This window comes from Cyphellophora attinorum (genome assembly GCF_001299255.1).
Source record: "Cyphellophora attinorum strain CBS 131958 chromosome Unknown Contig44, whole genome shotgun sequence".
Taxonomy (NCBI): Eukaryota; Fungi; Ascomycota; class Eurotiomycetes; order Chaetothyriales; family Cyphellophoraceae; genus Cyphellophora; species Cyphellophora attinorum.
The window spans coordinates 29,496-54,024 of NW_017253272.1; the positions used below are offsets into that span (position 1 = coordinate 29,496).

The following is a 24,529-nucleotide window of genomic DNA, read 5'->3' on the forward strand; positions in this document are numbered from 1 at the left end:
GGTCATGCGGAAAGCTTCAAACTCGTGGGAACGGAGCGTCTGAACCAGGTGAGGTTCTGAATCGGACGATATCGAAGGCCATGAGGTATTATCAATAGGTCCGCAAGGAGCAGACTATCCGGTGGACAGTCATGCGGGCAGATAGCTGAGCAGAAGCCAGGGTAGTAGGACATGGACAGAAATTAACGGCCGATTTCCCCGCCTACCTAAGTCATGGATTTTCCCTCCTTTGTTAGCGCTGCTACGATTGCAAGTCGAAGTAACTGGGTCATCGAAACACCACCAAGAGCACTGCTGCCGCTCGTGCACTGATGCTGTCCTCTCCCACCACTCTACTAGAATCACGAACGGCGAATACAGAATGGGTAAGGTCTGCTGCAATGTGAAAAGCTCGCCGGCCTGGAAACATGATTCTCCTTGAGTAAGTTGGGGGTATCATTTCGTTCTCGTGCTCGAATGTATGGGATCGCTGTCTATGATCTACCACTTGTGCAATGCCATGCTCCTATTGAAGCTGCTTCGTGACTTCATGCTGTAATATCTCGGAATTCCGCCTGTCCGTCCTTGGGCGTTGCACGTTGCTTCTGCATCGACTTTGCTTCTGGCGAGCTGCCCATTTCTGTCATGTTAGAGCGTCGAGTTATCTCGATGCCCACTCTTGCAGTATGATCGACGACTTGTGTGGCTCACTTCGCGACCTGAAACTGGAATAGAACATCCCAAAAGGGTAAGTGACCTATTCGTCCTTGTGACTCCCACGTGCTCGCGTTATTGTCGCCCCATTAATAAGTGGAAGGGTTGCACGCTGTGCCACAGTAGGCAGTCGGTGGTTGTTTCAGATGTTTAGGTTCAGGTGTGCTCGTCGTTGTCGCTGTCTGCATTGCTTCTTGAGTGCAAGAAGAAGACCTGACGGTAAATTGATCAAAAAGCCCTGACGGTAGACGGTATTTCCACGTGAGTCGATGTGGTAGAGCTTGTTCCGTCGGTGCCTACGTTGCTGCTTGAGCGCGGTCACAAAGCTCTGACGATCGATGTTGTTGCCCCATATGTGGCTGCGGCAGAGCTTCTTTCTCGATATTCGCTTGAGTGCGTTTACAAAGCTCTGATGGTGATGTTGTTTCCCTGCATGTCGCTGCGGCGAAGCTCCTTCTCAGGGATCCCTCCGGAGCATTCGTGATGTTTTGATGATCGATGTTGCTTCCAGGTATGTCGCTGCGGCGAAGCTTCTTTCTTGGCGGGCCCAAGAAGCCCTGTGCAGCATCATTCGGGTTACGTTTCAGTGACCGCCTCTATACAGACACCTGTGCGCTCGCAGTGGGGACTGCCATGGCCTCTTGCACCACACCAAAGAAGAGCTTATGCTTGACTTCGTCAGCGAGCAGGCCTGCGACTTCCTCGCTCGCGATGCGGTCACCTGTGCGCGCAAGCTTGTCCATTTCGCCGTCTTTCTGTAACCTAATGTTCGTGACTGGATCTGTGCTGGGGACAAGATCTCTCGTCCTTGCGGTCATGGATGGGCCTGCGTTACGGGATTTATTTGCTGCGGACTTCAGTTTGAGGGAGTGGTCGTGGATCTGAGCATTGGTGTATTCTCGATTGGTGTAAAGAGGGGATTGGGAAATGGTGGAGATCCAGTACTTGTTCCAGAGGAGATCGAGAAGGTGACTGTCGAGAGTACTCTTGAAGTGTGTGACTTCGAGAGCGTAGTATGAGTTGGCATGCGCACCAAAGTCTTCGATTTTGCTCGATGGGATGGCCTGAAATTCGTCGTCTTCGGTTGTGGCTTTATTGGTTGGAGGTTTGCTGCCCTCGGGATAGGTGCGGAAGGCACCAATCTCGACCTTGCCTGCGGAGACGGTGCGATCGGGGTCAATGACAACGGCGACGAAAGGATCGTTTAGGCTTTGCTGTAGTCGCTCGGTGCCTACATCGATGCCGGAAAGCCAGCAGCCGTAGCCAGGATGTGAGTGGTACCATCCGATAGGGTTCTCTTGCTGGCCACCACCGTTGCGTGAGAGTTCGCCGAATGAGACCATGTACTCGTCTGCGTCACCCTGAGCATTGACACGTGTCTCTGTGCCTTCGACTGGGAGCCGGAAGGCGTCGGTGACGATGATAGAAGTGCCTGAGAAGTAGCCTGTCATCAAGCCCATGATCTCAATGCTGCCACCACTGCGGGCGTGTATCGTCATTTTGAGAAGAGCCAGTGCTGATATTCTGACATGTGTGAAGTGATTGAGGTCTGTACGCCATGGTTTCGCGTCATGCGCCGCCGAGTATTCTGCGGCCGACGGTAGTTGGTAGAGTGCATTGGACTGAAGGTCGACAGTAATGATGTTGTTCTCAGCCTCCCACGTGCGCTGAGCAGCTGTGGGAGCCATGATGGACAGGACTAATGAGGACCAGAACGCGGGAGAGACTCTTGTAGGCAATGATCGATGTCGTCGCCAATGCAGAGGGATATTGCAGGACGCGATTAAATTGCCGTTGAATTGAGATCGAGTTGCCTTTTAATAAGTTGCCTGCGGCGTGAAGCTTGTGAACTTTCCATTGAACTTGAATGCGGGCAGTGGGGGCGGGCTGCAGAGCTAAGTCCTGTAATTCCGGGCGCTCTTTGGGACGTTGCCCATGACGACCGCCGGCACTCCAAACAATGCCTTTGAGTGGCACAATCGATGATTTGAGCGGCTAACTACAACGAGTCATGCACCTCGAACGGAATTGACGATCAATCTAGATGGCCTCGTCACGGTCACACTTCTCATTCCTCACAGACATCTTCCGAACCGAACATTGACCACCACCGAATTTGAGCTCGGCTTCGTGCCGCAGCAACAGCATCAAGACGTCGTTCGCGCTGGATGGTTCGCAACATGTCCGCGGCCATGGACACCAGCTACTTGACCACGCAGGTCAATACGATCATTGGCCAGCTTCACACCATATGGGACGAGATTGGCATACCTCGAAATGAACGCGACTCTCGTGAGACTGAGCTGTTCGCGGCTCTGTCAGACACGCTCCATAACCAGCTAAGACTGGTCAACTCGTATGGCTCTCGGCCTGTCACTCCATGTTCCGGTACTGACAAGACTTAGTGAGAAGAGTGAGATGACCGAGGAAGCCACCAACATCATCAAGACAATCAAGCAGATGGAAGCGTCGCTGGACGACGAGAAAGACCGCGGCTATGATCTTGGGACTACTGGACTACGAGTTTCCTTTCCACTCAACGAATGTCTACGAGATCTCAAGGAGAAATACAACACGGTCGCAAGACTACACCGCGAAAGATTCGAGCAGGTCAAAAAGCTTGTACAAGCTCTGGAATCGTACTCTTCACACCTCGAGCGGCCTCATACATCAAGATCCGATTACCGCCAACCAACACCAACACCTGCCCACCCAACTTCGACCTCTCGCCCTCGTATGTTGCGAAGCTCGACGAAGAGTTCACTCGCGTCTACGACGAGTACAACAAGCGCGTCGTCATGGTTCAAAGCATGGCAGAGGAGATCGTAAGACTGTGGTCGGAACTCGGTATCCCACAAGCGCAGACAGATTCTTCCATCGTTCAGCACTACCGCGAGTCACCAGAACAACTCGGTCTACACCAAGCAGACCTGGACAGGCTTAAGAGCAGGCGTGATAAGCTCACAGACGAGAAGAGCAACCGGGAGAAGCGACTGTCCGACATGAAGAAGGCCGTCGAAAGCTTATGGGACCGATTGGGCATTGAAGAGGCTGACCGGAAAGCATTCCTTGCTGCAAACAGAGGCTGCGGCTTAAGGACCATCAATGAATTCGAAGATGAGCTGGCGAGGCTCAATGAGTTGAAGCGACAGAACCTGCACCTGTTCGTTGAGGACGCACGCGTCCGCCTACAAGAACTATGGGATGCCCTGTTCTTTTCGGAAGAAGAGATGCTGGACTTCACACCTGCCTTCTCTGATGTCTACAGCGATGCCCTTCTGTCAGCGCACGAAGCAGAAATTGAGAGACTGATCACCTTGAAGGATCAGCGAGCACCGATACTCGAGGCTATCGAAAAACATCGGTCTCTTGTTGCGGACAAGGAGTCGCTCGAGGCTTCTGCAGCAGACGCATCAAGACTGTTGATGAAACCCCAGAAAGGTGAGAAACGCGACCCTGGCAAGCTACTGCGCGAAGAGAAGATGCGAAAACGTATCGCAAAAGAGCTTCCCAAAGTCGCAGCTGCTCTGGTGAAGACATTGCAGAAGTACGAGGACGATTATGGGAGACCGTTCTTGGTCCACGGCCAGAGCTATCTCGATGAGCTGGAGGAAATGGAAACTCGAGCGCCGCCACCTCGCTCAAAGACACCCAACGCTATGCCAGCTCGACCCAAGACGCCAGCAGCCCAACAGACGAGAGCCGCCCAGCCCAAATCTGCACCGAGCACCGTAGTCAAAGCTCAGCCTCCGAGACCTCAGAGCTCAATGCGTGGCCATCAACCATCGAAGTCAGTGAGCAAGACACCGACAATTGGACGATCGGGGTCGAACAGGTCACAAGTGGCTGCATCAGTGGCATCAACTGCTGCACCTTCGACACAACAGAAATCGCCATCCAAGATACCTTCGAGGGCACCCCTCGGCAATCTGCAGTACGGCAATAATTCTCCAGAACGACGACACAACGCTCCCACTCAAGCTGCAAACTTTGGTGGCACACTACGTGCAATGGGACCACCTCGAGTGCCTCCGCCAAAGATGCGCGATCTTCAAGCTGTACCTCAGGCTCCGCAGCATGAACCACTTCAGCCGCAATACCATAGCAATCATCAACCAGTAGCTCGCCCTGTAAGCACAGTGTCCAATGGATCCAACGACAGTGGCCGCTACGTCCGACCGATGTCTCCCGAAGATGTCTACGATGATCGCGAGCGAATGTCATACATGTCGGCATCGTTGGTGAACAGAGATCGACAGCTGCAGCAACAGCAACAGCAATCACAGTATCCAAATGCCCCTCGTCCACCATCGCGATCACGCGAGCAAGACTTCCATGCTTCTGTCTCTCAGCATCCACAAATGATGCCGCCACCTCCACGCCCAGATCCGACCTCGCGACAGACCTCGAATACCTCTTCGAACATGACAACGGGCACCACTGCAACCAGCACTTCCGAGAATTGGGAGTCGTACTCTGATGTCAGTGAGCTCGAGTCGGAACGTAATGCGTACGGCATGAGACCAAACCCTACAGCTACGAACAAGCAGCATCCCGCAGCATACACCCACGCTCACATGGCGCCTCCTGTCGCAAAGCAGCGACTACACAACTACCACCAAACGCAAACGATGGTATATCTTGCAGACGAGAATCATCGACCTCCTATGGGCGAGAGACTGGCCAGCGTGGAGGGCAGCGAAGGTGCATGGAGCACGGAGGCTGAGGAGACATACTGAGAAGAGCAAGGCTTTGTACAAACACTTGAGCACACTATGCGGCGTATGGTGATGAGAGCGTCGCCTTTTTCTTGCGTTGGGATACGAACGTCACGACTGTTGAAAATTCTTGAGCCTCGCTGCCACCAGCAGGCGTCTCATACATGGCTGTGTAGTAGCATGTTCAGCGCACTTTTCGGGCATCTTCAATTTGGGGAGCTCTTTGTTGGTACAGGAAGCCACGATGTTTGTCATGCCGAGGCTAGACAGAAGAAATACATGCTTGATTTATCACCCACACAACGCAATGTCTCCGTTGTCTTCCCGTTCCCTCAACTGCACCCAGATGCACCGCCTTCAAACTGCAATGGGTATATCCCAGTGTCCATAAGCGCTCCATCACCGACGACATGGCGCTCTGCCGACGGCTTGCGCTCAACACACCTTGCCCAGCCGTGTCTGCTTTTGTCAGCGGACGAGCCGTTGGCAGCTCAAGATCCAATGACATGGCCGAGAAAAGTTCCCTCTATGACATTACCCCAGGCTTGATCACGAACATCGCATTTTAGCTTGTGCTCGCCCATATCGGAGTTTAGGTCTGATATTAGTCAGTCAGTGACCGTCATGGTCTCAGGTCACCAGCGTGGTGCTTGCAGATGGAGGAAAGGTAGGTTCAAGCTTGACGACGCCGCTCGTCGAGAGCGGTCTCCAACCAATGACTGAGTATACATACGGGTGGAAGTCGCCACGCCATGATCAAAGCAGACTATGTCTACCGTCTTCACAGCTAGCCAATACCACACGAAGCCAACAACGCCCCTCAGCGCACAATGGCCCCAACTTTTCTCGTCACGGGCGCAACAGGCAATCAAGGTGGCGCGGTAGTCAAGCACTTACTGGCCGCAGGAGCTGCAATCCATGCAGTCGTCCGGGACGTCTCATCTGTGAAGGCACAGAAGCTGAAGGAGCAGGGCGTCGCCTTGTTCCAGGGCACGCACGAGGAGCCCGATGAGGTCTTCCGGGAGGCCGCAATGGGGTGCACCGGGTTGGTGAGTCCTACCAGCACTCCCATGCACACCAAACAAGTACTAACAGCACAAACCAAACAGTTCCTCAACCCCTCAGTCTTCGACCCTTCCATCGCAAAGTCCCATGCCACCGCCATCATCAACGCCACCAAATCTGGCTCTTCCTCCCTAACCACCATCGTCCTGTCCTCCACCCTCCGCGCGAACGAAATGCACACCCAACTCCCCCTCCTCACCACCATCGACCCTTCCGGCTTCCTCGCAGCATACTACACCGCCAAGCACGCCGTCGAGGAAGCCGTGCGCAAGAGCGGCGTGCCCAATATCACGATTCTGCGTCCGGGTGTGCTGTATCACGACTACCTCCCTCCCTGGTCAACTTACGTGTTTCCGGAGCTGGTGAGTGAGGGCCTGTTGCCGACGCGTCTGGATGAGGGAATTGAGATTGCGCATGGGAGTGCGGATGATGTGGGGAAGTTTGCGGCGGCGGCGTTGTTGGATCCGGGGAAGTTCAGGGGGAAGGAGATTGATCTGGTGAGTGAGAGTTTGACGGCGGAGGAGGCGGCGAGGGTTCTTGGGGAGGTTGGTGGGAGGAGTATTGCGGTGAAGAGGGGCAAGGCGACGGGGAATATGGGGTTGTTTCATTTGTTGTCGAATAAGCAGAGGAAGGAGGTTGATGTGGAGGCGCTGGAGGAGAAGTGGGGGATTGGGTTGGTGAGGTTTAGGGAGTTCCTGGAGGAGAATCGGGAGCGGTTGTTGAAAGGGTTGCCGAAGGAGGGTGGTGCGGATGGGTCTGCGAAGTAGGAGACAGCTTTTAGCGGCTGCCGCTCTATCGAACTGGACGGTTTCTCCCAGTCAAGTAATGGTAATCTCAAAAGCATACGCGGTTGCCGTCTCCTTTTGATCAATCTTCAACAGCACCTTCCCGTCCTCAACAGCCACTTTCTCCGCCTCCGACACGATCCGGGGTCCGTCGAACTTCTTGAGATGATCCTTTTCATCGCCCTCAAATACCAGTCTCTTAACGTTCACTGCCTTGACGCCCATCTCAAACCCCCGAACGTCAACAGCCCACTCCCCGACCCTGGCCCTCGAACCTACCAGCACCCTCACAACCTTCCCCTCCACCGTAGCATAGACATCCCCTAGCCCATCCTCCGTCGCTCTCGTACCCACCCTCTTCCCGGTCATCGCACGCCCGTAGTACACATAAATCTGCCCCTCCGCCGTGAACCAATACCCACCTCCCTCAGCATCATACTCCTCAACTCTCCCAGCACCAGGCTTCCCCAACAGTCCGCCAAAGAAATCATGCAGCGCTCCTCCCATAGCCCAATTTCCGCGCAAGCCGAGGCAATTCTCCCGCTCTAGCTGCGCAATCCACCATGCGCCTGCACTGGGCAGTTGTTCTGCGTAGGTGGCGTATTCGTTGATGTTGATCTCCGTGTCCTCTGGCTTGTTCGGTAGACCGTACTTTGCTAGCATCTCGCGGAAGGTTGCTACAGAAGTACTCATCGTAGAGGCTGGGTCGCCGGACTCCATATGCCATGCCCACTGGTCCGGAAAGCTGCCATCCTTGGCAATGTGCGCGAGGAATGCATTCCACCACTCGTGATCGTGGGTTGGGTAGGCGGACAACGAAGGGCCAGTGACGCGCAACCCTGGCAGCTCGCGCCGCAGCATGATACGAGCGAGACCAAAGCTCGAGCCAGCGTTCGATCGATCTGTCCCAGAAAAAGTGCAGGTCGGGCTCGTTCCAGATATCGAAGACCAAGCCATCAAGGATATCATGCTGCTTAGCGTCGGCGATGAAGCGGGTAAGTAAGTTGTCGAAATGCGTCCAGTCACCGTCATCGCCCGGCCAGAGCGCATCTTTAGGCTGCCCGCCATCTGCGCCCCAGTTGTCAGAGATCAGCCAGATGAATTCGCCACCGTGCTGGCGGGTGGTGCGGTAGTTGGAGAGGGCGGATTGGAAGCGGACTTCGTACCCGGCTTCGCTGCTGGCCCAGCCGCGGTTATTGGGAAGTTGGGAGCCGCCGGCGCGGGAGTAGCGGAATTTGATGTCGGTGTAGAAGTTAAAGGGGATTTGGTTGGGTTGGTCGGGAATGCCGTAGATGAAGCCTGCAGCGAGGTGTTGTGGTGGCCCGGTGTCGTGGGATATGTCGACGATGGCGGTGCCGGTCACTGGTGGCTGTGAGTCTGGGGTGGCGGTGGGAAGGGCCTCGAGGGTTGCCAGGTACTCGGCTGTATGTTTCGACAGATCAGTCTTTCCACAGAGTTTCGTTGAGCGCCATCAACCTTCGCAAGATCCTGCGGTACACAGCGGACTTACTGGACATCACGGCTTGGTCAGTCAATGATATTGCTGGTAGTGAGATTCTAGGTGGGCTGAAGACCTATTGAAGAGGACAAGACTGTCCATCGCCGGGGGACGATCTGCTGATCACCTCGGCCATTGACGCGGCTAATGTGATGGAGCCGTGGCATCGAGTGACCACCGGCGACCATGCATCACCGCGACTTTTGGTAGAGGTTTGAGAAGCTCGTCAACCCCCACAGGCTTCACTGCAGTGCCGCCAAGCAGAAGGCTTCGCTCCCCGCTCCGGAGGGCAGCTGTGGGGGACAGGTGCTGGCGAAACGCAGCTCTTCAACACGATAATCGTGGGGATCGTTGTGTGAGCCTCCGGATTCTTCTCCCACGAGCCGGCCCACCCAATTCACGCCAGAGTGGCTTGCAGCGATGCAATTTTACGTCCTGCAGTCGTGCGGAATTGTTCTTCCGGTGCAAGATCTTCCAGATTCAATCACGGCGAAATTTATGATTCCTGGTAGCTTGAACGCATGCTGCGTGAGACACGACGACTGGATTCCCTGGGCCTGCCCGAAATATTCACTTCCGAATCAGCTTGACCTTGAGTCCCTCTAACAGCATGTAGATGCTCCTCATATGCTCGATGGCCCGGATTCGGCGTCCATGTCATTGGCACCATGCCTTATTGGATGACTGTGGGACAGCTGGCAGTAAACGTGCACACGTCTTGGGCTGCTGGGACCTCCTCATGTCCCCGGCTTTGCTCGCAATGTCCACACATGAGACCATAGCGATGGGTGTCAATGAGCTCCGCCAACCAGGGCGACTTCAAACTGCGAGAAGTGACTGTGACGAAACTCGAACGGCCTTGACTCTCCACCTGCATATCACGGCCTCTCGATTTCAAAATACCGGCACCTAGCAAGAATTGTCGTAGCTTTGCGCAGTTTCGATTTCACCACAGACCAGGATGTGGAAGTTCCAGCCGTGTCCACTAACGGCCAAGCGGAGTGACCGTGACGCACGGGCACACGTGTTCCGCCTCTCAGCGATTTTCGCGATTTTTGTCGGTCTCGATGACCGGATGGCGAAAAACCCTGAGGAGCCCAGACTGCGCCCCCTGTGAAATCGCCACCAGCCGCATCTCGGTTAGTTGCTCCCATAGGGGACAGTTGTTGTTCCAGAGCTCGGAAACATGCATTGCCAGGTGTGAAGATTTAGGTGGTCACACATTGACATACTCATACATGACTTGACCATGTCGACACAGTGCCTCACGTCGACCAGCGCGACCGACACCCCAACCTACCTTACTGTCAAGATGCATCGCAAGACGCAGATTCTTTCTCCCTCGACCATCGAGGGAATGATTGCGATGGGCAACAGCATTGTAATATCAGAAGGACGAGTGCTGAAACTCGACAACTGGCTTGATAAACATCCTGGAGGGCGGCTTGCAATAACGCACATGGTGGGAAGAGATGCCACAAACGAAATCAACGTGTAAACATATCTTTGACAGCGCACTCACCTTCCATTCCTTGGACGGTCTTAGTGACGGGTGCAGTCCGACTTCTTATACCCGCACAGGCGTGCCGGATGCGGCGGAATGACTTATTCATCATGCTGACGAATCGGGCTTCCACCCATCAGTTACCATTCCGCCCGAACCTTATCATCTATGGACCTGTACCAAATCGGCTGTGTTGTAGAACCTTGGGTCAATCTCACAACGCCAATAGGGCGCGGTGCACATCGCCTGGCAAAACAAGAAGAAGATGATACAGACTCCGATTGCTCCTCCTCCAGATCCTCGAACGAGGAGTGCAAAAGGCGGGGAAGGCCTTCAGGCAACCCAGAAGAATCCCCTGATTGGTCTCAAACATACGTGAACAAGCTTGTTCAACACGAGATCGATGCCAACCTCCGCGACTATCCATCGCTCGACGCCGACACGCAGCAGGCCATCAACCTCAAGTTCCAAAATCTACATCAACGCGTCAGAGCGGAAGGGTACTATGAGTGCCACCTTGGTGAGTACGCTAAAGAGGTCAGCCGTTATGCACTCTTGTTTGCCTGCTTCTACCTTAGCCTGCGGGCGGGCTGGTTCTTGGTCTCAGCAGCATTTCTTGGATTGTTCTGGGTGGGTCTTTCCTCTCCCACACCTCCGCCTGCCACTGACTATGACCAGCATCAGATAATGTTCACTGCGCACGATGCAGGGCACCGAGGCATCACCCATTCCATGTTCACCGACACTCTAGTCGGGTTGTTTATTGCCGACTTCTGCTGTGGCCTCTCTATGGGCTGGTGGAAGAGCAGTCACAATGTCCATCACCTAGTCACGAATCATCCAGTAAGACTTCCTACTACGTCGGCCTGTGTCCCGTTGCCGATTGTCGGATCTGTTCATGCCAGCAACATTTGATTTCCAGATCTACAACGCATACTGACACCCCAGCCAGGAACATGATCCGGATATTCAGAACGTCCCTCTCTTCTCCACTTGCCCGTCCTTCATCAAATCGGTGCACTCGACCTACTACGACTTCACCTTCGCATGGGACGCATTTGCCAACATTGCCGTCCAGTACCAAAAGTACACTTACTACCCGGTAATGGCCGTCGCCCGCTTCAACCTCTACGCGCTCTCAGTCCACCACCTGTACAATGCGCCTAAGCAGAAAAGCCGCCTCACATCGTGGGTGCGTCCGACCGAGGTCGCCTTTATCGCCTGCTACTGGTTCTGGTTCGGCTACCTGATTGTCTGGCGCACCCTCCCCACCTGGCCAATTCGTATCGCCTTTGTCCTGATCTCCCACCTCATCACCATGCCCTTGCACGTGCAAATCACCCTCTCACACTGGGGCATGCCGACGGCGGACCTCGGCGTCGCCGAGTCCTTTCCCCAGCACCAGCTGCGCACCACCATGGACGTCGACTGCCCCCAGTGGCTGGACTTTATCCACGGCGGCCTGCAGTTCCAGGCCGTGCACCACTTGTTCCCACAAGTACCGCGGCATAACCTGCGCAGACTGCAGGTGTTGGTCAGGGAATTCTGTGCGGAGACGGGGATCAAGTATAGTATCAGGGGGTTTGTGGACGGGAACAAGGAAGTGCTTGGGCGGCTGGGCGAGCTGGGAAAGCAGGTTGAGATGATGGTTGCGTGCCAGCAGCATATGGCGAGAACGGGGGAGAGTGGACTACACTGATCTGATGCGCTTGGGAAGCTGGCAAATTGACGCGTCAACGCCTGCATGATGCAATAGATTGGTTGGGAATTTGCATCTTGATCAACTAGGAATTGGGCAGGGTTTTTGACCACAGTATCACAACAGCGTGAAGGGCGTTGGGAATCTCTGTACTACTAGTGAGGTTGGTAGTCGATTCCGGTGGACGAAATCATGCAACGCTTCGCAATTATCTTTATACACAGCGTATCCGAAAAGTACAAAACCCACCCCCTTCTCACCCAGACACAACACCACAAGCCCACACGGCTCCCACCAGCGCCGATGCGCTCGAAACCACCAGGAGCAGTACACGCGCCAGCTTTATCGCTGCAGACAACTTCGGCGCGAACAGTCAAAGGTAGAACAACAACGGCAGAATGATAGCGATCGTATAGCATATAGCTAAGCCTATAAATGCTATGACAATGCCCAGATCAGGGACTATGATTGCCGTAGCGATGAGACTAATGAGCCTAGAGTACGTGGACACTACAGCGTAGAAGATAGGTGAGCAAGTTTTTCGACTCTTACTGTTCGTTACTTATAAGACTGAGGGCATGTTCCGTAAGACAATCAGTGGTCGGGAGCTAGAAGGACTGTTAGATGTACACGGACGTGTAGACTGTGGAGGGAAAACTCACAGCAGAGGAACCTTACTTACAGGCATGAGCGCTACCAGCAACGTCAGTGCCACGGCGAGTGCCCAGCTGTTGGTCGTTTGAATGACATTGTTGACGATCGCATCGCTCGCGTGCCGGAATGAATTTTCGTTAAGGCGCACGTTCTTGACGATTGCTGCATGTTTTAAGACCGATGGATGGCGGTCGAACAGAGAGACCATCCAAGGCCTGTGCTTGTAGGTGAGGCAAGGACAGAACTGGAAAGGTTTTCGAAAGCACAAAAGGGATTCGACCTAGATCGATGTTACGCCATCAGCTCCACTTGGCGATTTCGATTGCGACCAGAACACCTCAAATTATGATGATCAGAATAACACTGCCAACTTTCAGCATCTCGAGATGGCTGTCAAGTTTCGAAAACCTGTCCGTGTGGTGGTGCGGGTGCGGTATCACACGCTGTATGTTGCCGCCACGGCGAAGAAGTCGTCTCATTCCTGTGAATTGCTTGCACACGACTGCTTTCGACAAGGATCAAAACCTACATTCGAGATAATTTGTGTCGGCTGCTCAAGTCTGATCCTCGAATAATGCGCAAATTTATCCATGGATCGTTCGGAATCCAAAGAGGGTGGTCATACCGATGATGACCTGCCTTCATCATGATGGTTTGCGAAGAAAGCGAACTTGTTTATCGAGCCTGCGGTACGCGTGCAACGGGCTTGCAAGGGTTCCAAGTTTTCGAGCCAATAGGCCGGATTCCGACAGAGCCTATTTCAACGGCAGGCACGTGCATCTCTCCCTAGATTCTTGCCTGGATCAAACCCACAAATAGAGTCAGGCGATGCATGCTCTGTCCACGTCACGCTCATACAAAGTCCGCTCCACCCTTGCTAGCTATCAGACTTTAGTCACTTTCGAGATGGCAGGCACCTTGGATTTTACTCGTGGTTACTCACGGGTGCAGAAGGCAACATCAGCGATTCACTCACAAAAGCTCGGCAATTGTCTTCTGAGCTACATTTTCGGCAGTCACTTAGGTCGGCGCTGCCGATGAAAGACCTGATGGCTCGTCAAGCTCGATAGCAAGGAGCAATGTTGCTGCAATGGAGGAATCGATGCGGTAACAGATACGCTGCACTGTTATTTGCGAGTGTATGGGTCATCCTGCTATACAAGTTCGTCTTGGCCGATAAGATATGGAACCACAGGGCGACCAGACATGGGACGTCAAATTCCAAGCACACCGATAACCCTCTCATCGTCGAGCAAGCAAAATTCTGGAGATCACTCTATTCCAAGATTCTCTTCAATGATCCGCAATGTACTTCTCCAGAGGTTATTGGAATCCCTCACAAGCTGGATGTCGCTTCGATCCAAAACGTTCGCCACCACGTCCCGATTTGCTATGGCTCAAGCCAGCGGATATTGCGTCGCTGAAAGCAGCACACAGCAAGTTCCTCCAGGATGTCAAGGAGGATGGTTTGAGCATGTCTTATGTGGCAGACACGACGGGAATCGTCATGACTGTGGCAGGCAACCGGTTCCCTGTGCTGCTCACGAGCCTGCTCATGCTTCGGAAGACCGGAACGACTCTCCCAGTCGAAGTCTTCCTCGACTCCCACAAGGACTACAACGCGAAGTTGTGCGACTCGATACTCCCCAGCATGAACGCTAAATGTATCGTTTTTGGCGACATCGTCCGCGCGTCAGACTCCGGCGTCGAACTACAAGGCTATCAATTCAAAATGATCGCACTGCTCTTCTCGAGCTTCGAATCGGTGCTCCTCCTCGACGCCGACGCTTTCCCCACCACAGATCCCTCATATGTATTTACGTCCGAAGTCTTTGAGAGGCATGGCATGATCCTCTACCCAGATTTCTGGTACCCATCGGAGTCCCCGTACTACTTTGAGATCGCCTCGATTCGAAAGATGCCCAACCTGTCCGCCCGGCCATCGATAGAATCCGGCGAGATATTCCTCAACAAACGAAAGCACAATTTCACGCTTCTCCTGGCGGCCTACTACAACTATTTCGGACCAGATTACTACTACGTTCTCCACTCACAAGGAGCACCCGGCCAGGGAGACAAGGAGACCTTTGGCTGGGCAGCAATAGCCACCAACAATTCCTTCTACTTGGTTCACAAAGGTGTCGAACCCATGGGCCACTTCGATTCGAATGGCGACTTCGTTGGGAGTGCCATGGCACAATTTGACCCTGTCGCTGACTACGCCTACTACCAAGCACCATCAGGTGACTCCCCTGGCGACTCTCCAAAGGACACCGAGAAGACCGACTCGGATTTCCCCGCAGCAGATCCTCGACCAGACCGCAATATCAGCCAAAGTCCTTCGACTCCCAATATTCAAGCATTGTTTCTGCATGCCAACTTTCCCAAATTCGACCCGTCCACTTTCTTTCTATCAACGACCCAGCCGCCTGACCGCGCGAACCCATCGTTCGATAGTAATGGCACTGCTCTGAAGCCATGGGGAGCATCACTTCCGGTACCCAACGCTCTTGTCGCCGACTATGATATAGAGGCCGCGTTTTGGGAAGAGATAGAGACGGTGAGCTGCAAGTATGGTCGTGAGGACGGCGTCTTCGGTGACTGGAGCCTGAGGGCTATTGTTGGGAAAGGAGGCAATGTGGTCGGAAAGGGAGGCAGGGAGAAGGCGGAGGCGGAGGCACGAATGGACGTTTGCGACGTTGTGGGGGCTTGGAAGGGGAAGGCGTTCGGTGGAGGAGAATGAACGCGCATATCTATGAGATACGATAGTGAGATGAGGAAACACCCGGCGCAAATGGTGATTATGAGTTTGATGACGAAGCAGAACTATGGAGTTGAAATGATAGAGGCCACTCGCATTGCAGAAGGCGCTTTAGAATAGACATTGGCTGTTGTTACACATTACTTCCACAATTGCCCTTCATGTAGGCCACTACGTCCACGTCCTGGCTCGTGCCACGGCCTTCCGTGGGCAGGTCCCTCGCTCCAAGAACGATGCCAGGTGGAAGACGGTCCCCAGCATCTCATGCGTCTGCCTTGAATCCTGCTACGATGGTGACTGGTAGTCCTTGTGCTGAGTAGCGCTGACTCGGATTTCGGGGCACGATGGGACACGGCGCATGAAGTCTTCGCGATCCGTCGTCACTCTCCAGGTGTTCGTAAGGCCTCAGTTCCGATGCCTGGTCGTATCGTGGCTGGGAAACAACCGCATTGTCCGATCTGCTCGAGCCTGAGGCATAGTTTCGCAGGAATGGCAGCCAACGCTGAAGCAATACCCGCATCATCGGCAAGCAAGCGCAGATGATGGCAACGCAAGCCTCAGCTTCAGTCCAGACAGTCGAGGGGAGCGTTCCGCTGACGGGATCATCTGTGCGGCCTGATGTGCCCAGGGTGGTGAAGCGCAGTATTGCCGTAAGAATGACGAAAATGCCGCAGCAGAGAATGAGAGCGAGACCGACGAATTGTCCGGTTGGCAGATTCAGAGATCGAAGAACTGGGAAGGGCATGCAGATGATGACGATGTCGGAAAGTATATTGTAAAGTGCGTTGACTCGCCATAGCACGAGATGGTCGAGGCACTGACCGGGAGTAGATTGGATGTATATCTTTTTAATTGGTGTGCACTGGAAAATTGTGGTAGAGGTGAGACTCGTCGCAAAGATGAAGATGATTGTAAGAATTGCTATGCAGCAAGCTCGGAAGGCCCGAGTGGTGAAGATGCGGTAGTATAATAGGACGATGGAGGCTTTCGTGAGGTTTATGGTGAGCTTGTAGTATACTTGTACCTGCGAGAAGTACTTTACCCAGTTGATCAGCCAACGGCTTCATGAGGGCCTGGTCGACTTACATATAGAGCATGTTCGATGTCCGGTTGCGACAGCTGACTCGAAGGCACCCCGTAACCATTGTTGTTCGACGCCAACATGGCTGCAGACTGAGCGATGAGGAATGCCTAGGACAACGCATGAGTTGTGATGATGGTCGTGCTGAATTAAGCTCACCAGAGAGATAATGATGCACCCGTCATCATACCAAACCTTTCCCAAGGTTTTCAGACGCCAGTAGACACGGTTGCTCACAAGGGCGAAAGCCACAAGGGGTCCAATAACAGAGAGGTCTGCCAACCCTGCAGCAGGAGTGTTGAAGCCAGCAGCAAAGTTGGTGCCAGAATGATCAGTGAGCTCGGATTTGGTCTGGAGTGCTGCCATTGCTCAACTTGCGGAGTTCCTTGGGGGGAGATTGAGGACAGAAAGGCATCTCGAGGAACGATCGAACGAGTCATGGCTCGATGGTATATGTAGAACGGGATCAAAATTGCAATCGCAGCAACTGCCGTTCACGTCAGCCATGGTAGTTCGTGAGCGGCTGCTCCTCCCTCATCGCATGGAAATTGCACATGGCAACGGCAAGAGCATCCAGAAGAACGATTGCCTCGTGCTGGAAGTGTCCTTCGGGTGCCTGCATTTTGCGGGGATGAACCGACTTCGACGATGAACGCGGTCACGACATATCAACCTCGACATCGACCACTAACCTTGATGGTCGCGACTACCGGTACGGGAGACAATCCCACAAATGAGCCTTGCTCACATCTAGAGAGCCTACGCACTGGTGTGCAAGCGACATGCTTCTGACTGCTTGTATCGTTCGAGAACGAGTCTTTCGACCATTTGCTAGTACCTGAGTATGGAGGGATCTGACTGGAGGGAGATGTTTGCTCTCCCGAGGCTAGGTCGGGAAGTGCTGCAAACGTCGAACGCGACTCTCAGCCAATCTCAGACTCGCCGAGCTCAGTTCAGAGCTCGAAGCTGATTCGACTCATCCCGTTCGACCTTCTGGTCGAAGTTTTCAAAGCTCGGGAGCTACGGTAAGCGTTGGTGACTTCTTCCATGAATTGATGAGAGGCAGCATCTCCCTGGCAGGATGTCTTTCCGATATGGCTGACACATGAGATGGCGGACATGACGCTTCTCTACCACAGTTGAGTGTACATCAAAGGTTTGGGGCTGTCGCGAAAGCTTAGTAGAGGAAGAAGATCGTCGGTCGACACGCAGTTGGGAGCAGTCTGGGCGGAGCCCATTTGTGGGGGCCGAAGGGGGAAAACATCCAGCAGGCCTTTTTTCAACGTCCTTCTACGCTGGCCCTTCCTTTCTGGTCCCATCTCATTGCTACTTCATCATGACGAGAGCCGCCTTATCGCATGAAATCCCAGCACTCATCCCCGCAGCTTTGCGACAGTGCACGTCGATGCCAGTCGACCAGAGTGTGTCCCAAGAGATCATCGTTGGTAAGTGAGACAAGTACGAGTTGGCGAAGCTGCTTCTTGTGGACTCTGCTGATAGGCATGGACGTTCGTGCTTAACAACCTGTGCAGTAGGCGGTCTGCAAGCCGCGGGATTTATCGCGGACCAGCTAGGTGTCTGCTCGATCCATACTGTTGTGCCTCTACCGGTCGCTGTCTTCATATCTTGTGACCATTCCTGAAGCCCACCGCTTGGGGTGCACCTTGATCGACAGTATAATTTGAAGCACCCCTTCGAGAAGTGAGAAGCGTTCGAGCCGTCGGACGTGCGAGCCAACGATATGCTTCTGATGGTGGCAAAGATCTCGCGTCTGCGAATGACCGACGACATACTGCCGTTGCGGCACGGTCTCTAGGGCAGTGCTTTGAGCACCATCTACATGGGCTCGGGGACGATGTGGCTTCATGTGACACTGTGGTGACACCTGCGATCTATGGACCTGATTTCACTAGGTCACCCCCGTCAACCAGAGTAGGTGTTGCCCCAGCCGCATCAATGTCTCCGCGTGAACAGGTGAAGTGGTGAACAACACAGCCATGCTTGGTAGATAAACATTTCTCTTTTTCTCTGCAGCACTATTTACCACCAAGATAAATCAATCTTTCCCAGATCGCGTTGATCGAGCCACAGATACCACCGAGACTAGTTCGCAACATTAGCACAACGCCCACGCAAACAGTATCGAGAACCAGTCTACATAACGAACCCGATCCTCGCTTGCGCTGTTCAGAGCAAGTCACGATGCCTTCGTTGAATCCTAACGCTGCGGTCTTTGCGCCCAGAATGGTACTATCGACCACAAGCGTGCAACGTACGGCCACAAACCCCTCCACAACAGTTGGCACGGATAGTCGACTCGCGCAATCGCGCACCCACACGTGTTCTCGTTCGACAGGCGTAGTAGCAACGGGCTCCCGCATTTCGTCGACCAAGACACGCAAGCCGGCTGCTACGACTGCCTATAGCCTTCAGAAAGCTGTTCAGAATCCCAGCTTCGTCCCCGGAAGCCGTCAGTGGTCCACATTGAACGCTCAGGCAGTCGAGTTTTCCCCTTCTTGCGGTACTGCTCGAAGCCATGATTCTGTCACTGTGCGCAACATGTCAGAGAGCAGCCCAGGGGATGAGTCGAGCCCTCGCGGCAGTGTTCCACGTTCCTTGATGCCAGACCGTGCAATGGAGCCGAGTCGAGTCAAACGTCCACAATGGAGGTCGCCACCGAGAAGAGCCTAATTGAGGAATGCCATAGCAACAATCCAGGAGATGCGCCGGCTCATTCAGATGCAGCGCTAGCTGTCGACGGCGCCGGCCTTCCATCTGGACACCGGCCAGAGGGTATCGAATCAACGACTGACACCGCTCAGCTTCCCACACATACTGTTGGGGGTGCATTGATCATGGATGGCGACTGGGCGAATCCGAGTCGGCGTCGCTTTCGTCCAAAGCATGAGTCGCAGGACAAGGCCTCTCGTATCAGCCAAGACCCTGAGCTGGTCTCGGTTGTCGGTGGCCTCTCAAAGTCGTCGCAGCTTCCCTCCGATAGCACAAACTCAGCCTTGCGCGCCAACGTCCCTGAATTCATCGTACGGCGGGAAGTTGACCAGTTTGACAAGAGCAATTGTGATCAGGCCCATGCAGAACTTCCGGCTGTCGGACAGAGCTCGCACGTCTCAGTAGAGACCAACATTGCTCGCTCGGACGCGCGTGAGTCGACATTGCGCGCTGTCGCCCACGACTTTGTCCCACAGAACAGCGCCGGGCATTCAGCTGCACATATATCATCACTTCACCCCGAAGCTCTCGAGTTTGTTCCTCACACCAAGGTCGTAGGCACTCCACCACACAAGGCTACACCGTTGCGAGCTGACTCTCCGCTGTATCAGAGTGAAGCCAGTGATCTGGTGCAGCCAGGCTCGACTGCACATCTCGGCACCCCAGAACTCGCCCCAGGCACGGGACCTGCAATTGATGCCCAAGACCATGCAGATAGTACTGAGCTACTCTGCAGCCAGGGTGATGCCGGCAATGCTCATGGCCCAGATTGCCTATTCTCCCTCGATGATGCTGCAGGCATTATCGTCAGCTTTCCCGAGACTTCGCAGGCCAGCAGCGCAGCAGACCTGGACCACACTACTCAGTTGGGCCCGAATGATCAACCACTGTCTGCTTTTCATCTCCAGCAACATCCAGAACCTGAAGCTGCAGCAGCCGTTTTGGCTGCAGCCTTAGCCGATGCAGTCACCGTACAATACCGAGATCAAAACGACCAGGTCGTGATCCTGACTGGATCAGTCAAACAGCCGTCAGATGCTGAGTGCACGGCTAGCTGGCAACATGTCATGGCCATGCTGGATCCGAACATCCATCATTTCAACTGGCGTGGTCAGCCTGTCGTCGGCAAGACCACAACCAAGCCAGCCACATCGCTTGCTGTGTTGCAAGCCACCAAGCAGAAATACAGTCTCTGCTTCGACGGCGCTCTCGACGACCGCAGACAACTCTTGATTGAGCTGGGACTGTGTTACGTCGATCCAGTTATCTTCTCGGGTGATCAGACGCTGCTGACGACGGCTCGTGGCACTGCCCTCGAGAATGCAGCCATTGGCGTGACGGAGAAGTACTACACTCCACATGGGAGATGGAGTTGGAACGAGCTCTCCGAAGACGAAGACCGACCAGTTGTTGGTGACCTGCATGATCATGACACTTCGGAGCAGAATGTCTTATGTGCTGACAAGCGGACTAAGGAACACGTCATCTTCCACGGCCAGACGTCCATATGTATACAGAAATACTCCGACATTGCTAGCGAGAACGTGTTCAATGCAAAGGAGCGGAAGAAGCAGGAGAAAGCGGACGAGAAGGCGACCCTCGAAGTGACTGGACCCTTTCCTGATGAGGACGGCTATAGACGATCGCGTCTCAGACATGTCCAGCATGTCGACTCATCTGAAGACGAAGCTGGCGCCACTGAGTCTCAGAGCATCGCTGCCCACACCGCAGCGAAGCGTTCTCGTTTCCAGCCTTCCCGAACCATGAGCGTCAAAGTCCAGGAGACTTCCCATTCCGTGCAAGCTCATCGTGCTGCCATTTCTTGGGCTGACGACGAGGAGTTGATGGATTGGGCCGACGAGTCTGAAGAATTGGAAGCCTTTGCTGCGCAAGCTTCTGCTCCATCTACCGGAGTACAAACACCAGCATCGACGTGTTCGGCTGCTTCCTCCATGACGGACCAGACCTCGCTGAGCGCAGGCGAAAGCTGTGAACACGACTCGCCAGCGGTTCCGGACGCTCGTACCACGCTCTCGAGCACATCCACTGATGGTAGCGAGGGTAGTCTTTGCAAAGAAGTGGTGAAGCACTTTCTCGACAGTCCTCACCTAGAGCCCACAGGTCTTGAGGACCTGGAAGATGGCTCAGAGCTTCTGTCGACATCTGTGGACGACGAAGAATCCGAGATCGAGATCGTCGGCGATGTTGTTCCTGTTACAGCTGTGCTAGAAGTGGGCCCAGTGCAGGAGGAGCAAACACCTTCTGAGGTCAAACACGAAGATGAAGATGTCGTGTTGACTGCTGCGAGTGCATCAGAAGTGTTGAACAAACACGATTCACATCACGGAGTTAATGAGGTGCTTGAAAACACAGTGGTTGCCGTTGACAATGAAGACGCTACTTCACTGTTTGTGCCAAACTCGCACAAAAATTTGCGCAAACCAAATCTTGCACCCACAGAGCCCTCCCTGACGGTGCAATTGTGCAACTCGTCCAGCATGGCTTCGCTGCAACTGACTCGGTCAGCCCAGGCGCACTTCGAGGGCTTCTCGGCTGTCCACCCTGCTGCCTCCATCGAGATCGACTCACAATACGACGGCGAAGACACGACTGGAGATGGTAGCAAAGTCTATGCGCAAGCTTCGCACTTGAACCTGCCCCATGATCGCAGAAAGTTGCGGCTCGTTTCCGGTGGAAGCCCAGCCTTCGAGGAGGAACGACAAGTCGAAGGCCATGACTCCATCATGACCGATATTTCGGTTAGCATCAATCAAGACGATGATACCGTCCGAGGCGAAGAGCAAGACGCCATCGGCACTTCTGGAGACGCTCGATTGAGTGCAGGAATCACAGTTGGATCCGAGATCGATGCCGCTACGCTTCAGCCTGCTGGTCTCGATGTCAGGGAGGACCTCGACTATGCTCCCAAGGTCCCGAGTCTGTCGGCGTCAGCATCTCTTTCAAGAGTCCTTCATGAAAGCACTCTAGACCATGATGTGGATCGAGCTGCGAGTAATATGTGGCGAAAGAAGGCGATTCCAGCACCTACCAAGAAGAACGGAGAGCGGCCACAGCAATGCTCTACACCAAAGAAGCGAGGCTCGTCGGATTGGGGTTTCCTCGAAGCTCTACAATCCACGCCTCCGAACGAAGCATCTACGCGTCCACAGGTGCCAATTCTTCCAGAAATCGCGCGTCATCTAGCTCAAATGGGGAACCGCAACGGCGAGACTGGGTTGTCCCAGCAGGAGGGGAAGCAGAAGCAGGGCCTCATGAAGCGCGTGCGGAAGCGTGCTGTTGCCTCTGTTGCTCGCGTTCGTGATGGCTGCCGTGGGAAGTCCTCCAGGGAGGCCTCCGCGGAGGACAAGAAAGGGGTATTGGAGAAGGGAGCGAGCATGGTCAAGGCGTTCTTCCTACAGAAGCAGAACGTTCTACATTACTAGCATTACCGAGGAGTCTGGAGTAGGCGTTTTTGGGCCGTCAGGAGGCCGCTGGCAGGGATAATCAGCAAATGTTCATGACATGTAAATTGGGCCGGGGCGGCCTCTGGGCGCCTTTTCACGAGCACTTAGTGCTATTGAGTAGAAATACTCAAGAATGAAAGACCGTCGATTGCACTTGCCTTTCCACTGTACAGAGCCCGCCTCCCTGGGCTAGTCTCCGATGGTCCATGGAGCAGATGATTTCGTGAACGACTGTACCTTGAACGTCTGCGCAAATCCTGAGCGCTCTCTGAAGCATTCCCGGATGCACTAACTTGACGAAGAACTCTGTCCTCACACGATAAGCATCAACCGGGGTAGTGTCAACGAGAAAGACCGTAAAGTCAAGCGCATGCGCGACACTGATGCGAAGATAAGTCTTCTGCTTGTCTGGCAAAAGTGCCCGAATGCTTGGGGGCAGAGTCGTCACAGATGTTCATCCTCAGCCTTTTGTACCGAACTCATCATCGGTGAGTGCGAGAGGTCGTCGGCTTTGGTCGGTGCGAGGCTAGCATGTATACCTAGGTATATAGAAGCCCACGACTGGCGTATGGAGGTTGCATCACCACCCGCATGCTGCACGAGCTCCGTGTGCACCATGCGCTGGTGAAGGTTCAGGAGGAGTCTTCGAGGTAAAAGTGCATTTCGGTCGGATCAACTCGCCTGGACCTGCTGAGATAGGTTTGTTGCCGTCTTTCAGTCCCTCCAAGTAGCAACAGCAGAAGTTGCACAGCGTTGCCTGCGTCTGCGGAAGAGTGGATCGAATTGTCATCTTCGTGGGTGACGGGTATATGTCATCATTGGATATCCCGTGTTCTATGACCACATGTCAGTCCTGCCCGCTAGGTATTCAGGGACAAGCAACTTCGTGGCAGCCCGTGAGCAGGCTTGAAACAGGTAGCAATCGCTGAGCAGAGGGAACGCAGAGAGTGTGGATTGAGCACAAAGGAGTAAACTTGTGGCCTCCAATGGGTTTTGTGATTGATTCATTCTGAATTGCTACCGAGTGTTCTTCCTGACGGTCGCGCTTATGACCGACCTAGGTTGTGTCGATACGATGCTAGGCGTTGTTCATCCAAAACCCGCATCCGTAATGCTTTGAAAGTTGTGCCATGAGCAGACAGGCCTGCGAACGCGATTCGAGCTCGATCAGAACTTGTTGCTGTAGCCGCCTTCCTCAAATTAAATCGCTGACTCGACCGCTCACAGATGCTTATCCAACGCAGCCCGAATAGCCTTCTCATTCGCGCCAACAACCTCCTCAACCTTCTCGCCATTCTTGAACACCAAGAAAGTCGGCATCGCCCGAATCTCCAGCTCAGCCGCAACGTCGCTAACCTCATCAACATCCAACTTATAGAAGTCAACCGCATCCTTGTACTTGTCCTCGCCGGACATCTGCGCGATTTTCGGGGCGATCATCTTGCAAGGGCCGCACCAGGTGGCGAAGCAGTCGAGCAGCACGATCTTGTCGCCGCCGACGACGGAGGTCTGGTAGGATGATTTACTGTGAATTGGGTTAACGCCGTACGCAGAGGATTTCTTGGGTTTGGGTGTGGTGGGATTCTTGAATTGCGGTGCAGAGCGCAGCTGCTCTTCGCGCAGCTTGTTCTGGTGGTAGCTACGTATCTGCGAGGTGTGGACGCCATTTTGGTGGTTGTGTGGGTGAAGTGTGTGGGTTTGGTGGTTGTGTATTTACGAATAGGTTGTCTGGTGAGGGTAGTGGCGGTAAGAGGTGTGGTTGAAGTTGCTCGGAGTGGTGATGATAGTAGTGACGTGGGGTGTTGTATTTTTGTGGTAAAGACTCGGGTGGATTTTGAGGCAGCCACGATGGTATTTATCTTCGGTCTTGGTATTCA

The 24,529-nt window shown here is 54.0% G+C and overlaps 8 protein-coding genes across 8 annotated transcripts; 5 read left to right on the forward strand and 3 right to left on the reverse strand.

The window, feature by feature from the left end:
• Nucleotides 1–1,289: 1,289 nt before the first annotated feature.
• Nucleotides 1,290–2,381, reverse strand: AB675_1327 (COP9 signalosome complex subunit 5; the record flags this gene model as incomplete). The annotated part of the gene is made up of 1 exon (XM_018141208.1): nucleotides 1,290–2,381. The coding sequence occupies one exon, from the start codon at nucleotides 2,379–2,381 to the stop codon at nucleotides 1,290–1,292; it is 1,092 nt and encodes a 363-aa protein (XP_017995059.1).
• A 492-nt stretch (nucleotides 2,382–2,873) lies between these two features.
• Nucleotides 2,874–5,432, forward strand: AB675_1328 (Anaphase spindle elongation protein 1; the record flags this gene model as incomplete). The annotated part of the gene is made up of 3 exons (XM_018141209.1): nucleotides 2,874–3,049; nucleotides 3,099–3,315; nucleotides 3,369–5,432. 3 exons carry the CDS (start codon nucleotides 2,874–2,876, stop codon nucleotides 5,430–5,432), a joined length of 2,457 nt encoding a protein of 818 aa, XP_017995060.1.
• Nucleotides 5,433–6,241: 809 nt separating this feature from the next.
• Nucleotides 6,242–7,243, forward strand: AB675_1329 (uncharacterized protein; the record flags this gene model as incomplete). The annotated part of the gene is made up of 2 exons (XM_018141210.1): nucleotides 6,242–6,460; nucleotides 6,521–7,243. 2 exons carry the CDS (start codon nucleotides 6,242–6,244, stop codon nucleotides 7,241–7,243), a joined length of 942 nt encoding a protein of 313 aa, XP_017995049.1.
• Nucleotides 7,244–10,431: 3,188 nt separating this feature from the next.
• AB675_1331 (Delta(8)-fatty-acid desaturase) lies at nucleotides 10,432–11,962 on the forward strand (the record flags this gene model as incomplete). The annotated part of the gene is made up of 3 exons (XM_018141212.1): nucleotides 10,432–10,893; nucleotides 10,942–11,106; nucleotides 11,216–11,962. 3 exons carry the CDS (start codon nucleotides 10,432–10,434, stop codon nucleotides 11,960–11,962), a joined length of 1,374 nt encoding a protein of 457 aa, XP_017995073.1.
• A 1,960-nt stretch (nucleotides 11,963–13,922) lies between these two features.
• Nucleotides 13,923–15,359, forward strand: AB675_1332 (Alpha-1,2-mannosyltransferase MNN2; the record flags this gene model as incomplete). Its single annotated transcript, XM_018141213.1, has 1 exon — nucleotides 13,923–15,359. The coding sequence occupies one exon, from the start codon at nucleotides 13,923–13,925 to the stop codon at nucleotides 15,357–15,359; it is 1,437 nt and encodes a 478-aa protein (XP_017995075.1).
• Nucleotides 15,360–15,639: 280 nt separating this feature from the next.
• Nucleotides 15,640–16,824, reverse strand: AB675_1333 (uncharacterized protein; the record flags this gene model as incomplete). Its single annotated transcript, XM_018141214.1, has 3 exons — nucleotides 15,640–16,413; nucleotides 16,464–16,568; nucleotides 16,618–16,824. 3 exons carry the CDS (start codon nucleotides 16,822–16,824, stop codon nucleotides 15,640–15,642), a joined length of 1,086 nt encoding a protein of 361 aa, XP_017995110.1.
• Nucleotides 16,825–19,121: 2,297 nt separating this feature from the next.
• AB675_1334 (uncharacterized protein) lies at nucleotides 19,122–22,631 on the forward strand (the record flags this gene model as incomplete). Its single annotated transcript, XM_018141215.1, has 1 exon — nucleotides 19,122–22,631. The coding sequence occupies one exon, from the start codon at nucleotides 19,122–19,124 to the stop codon at nucleotides 22,629–22,631; it is 3,510 nt and encodes a 1,169-aa protein (XP_017995076.1).
• A 1,242-nt stretch (nucleotides 22,632–23,873) lies between these two features.
• Nucleotides 23,874–24,319, reverse strand: AB675_1335 (Thioredoxin; the record flags this gene model as incomplete). The annotated part of the gene is made up of 2 exons (XM_018141216.1): nucleotides 23,874–24,260; nucleotides 24,296–24,319. 2 exons carry the CDS (start codon nucleotides 24,317–24,319, stop codon nucleotides 23,874–23,876), a joined length of 411 nt encoding a protein of 136 aa, XP_017995051.1.
• Between the last annotated feature and the right edge of the window lie 210 nt (nucleotides 24,320–24,529).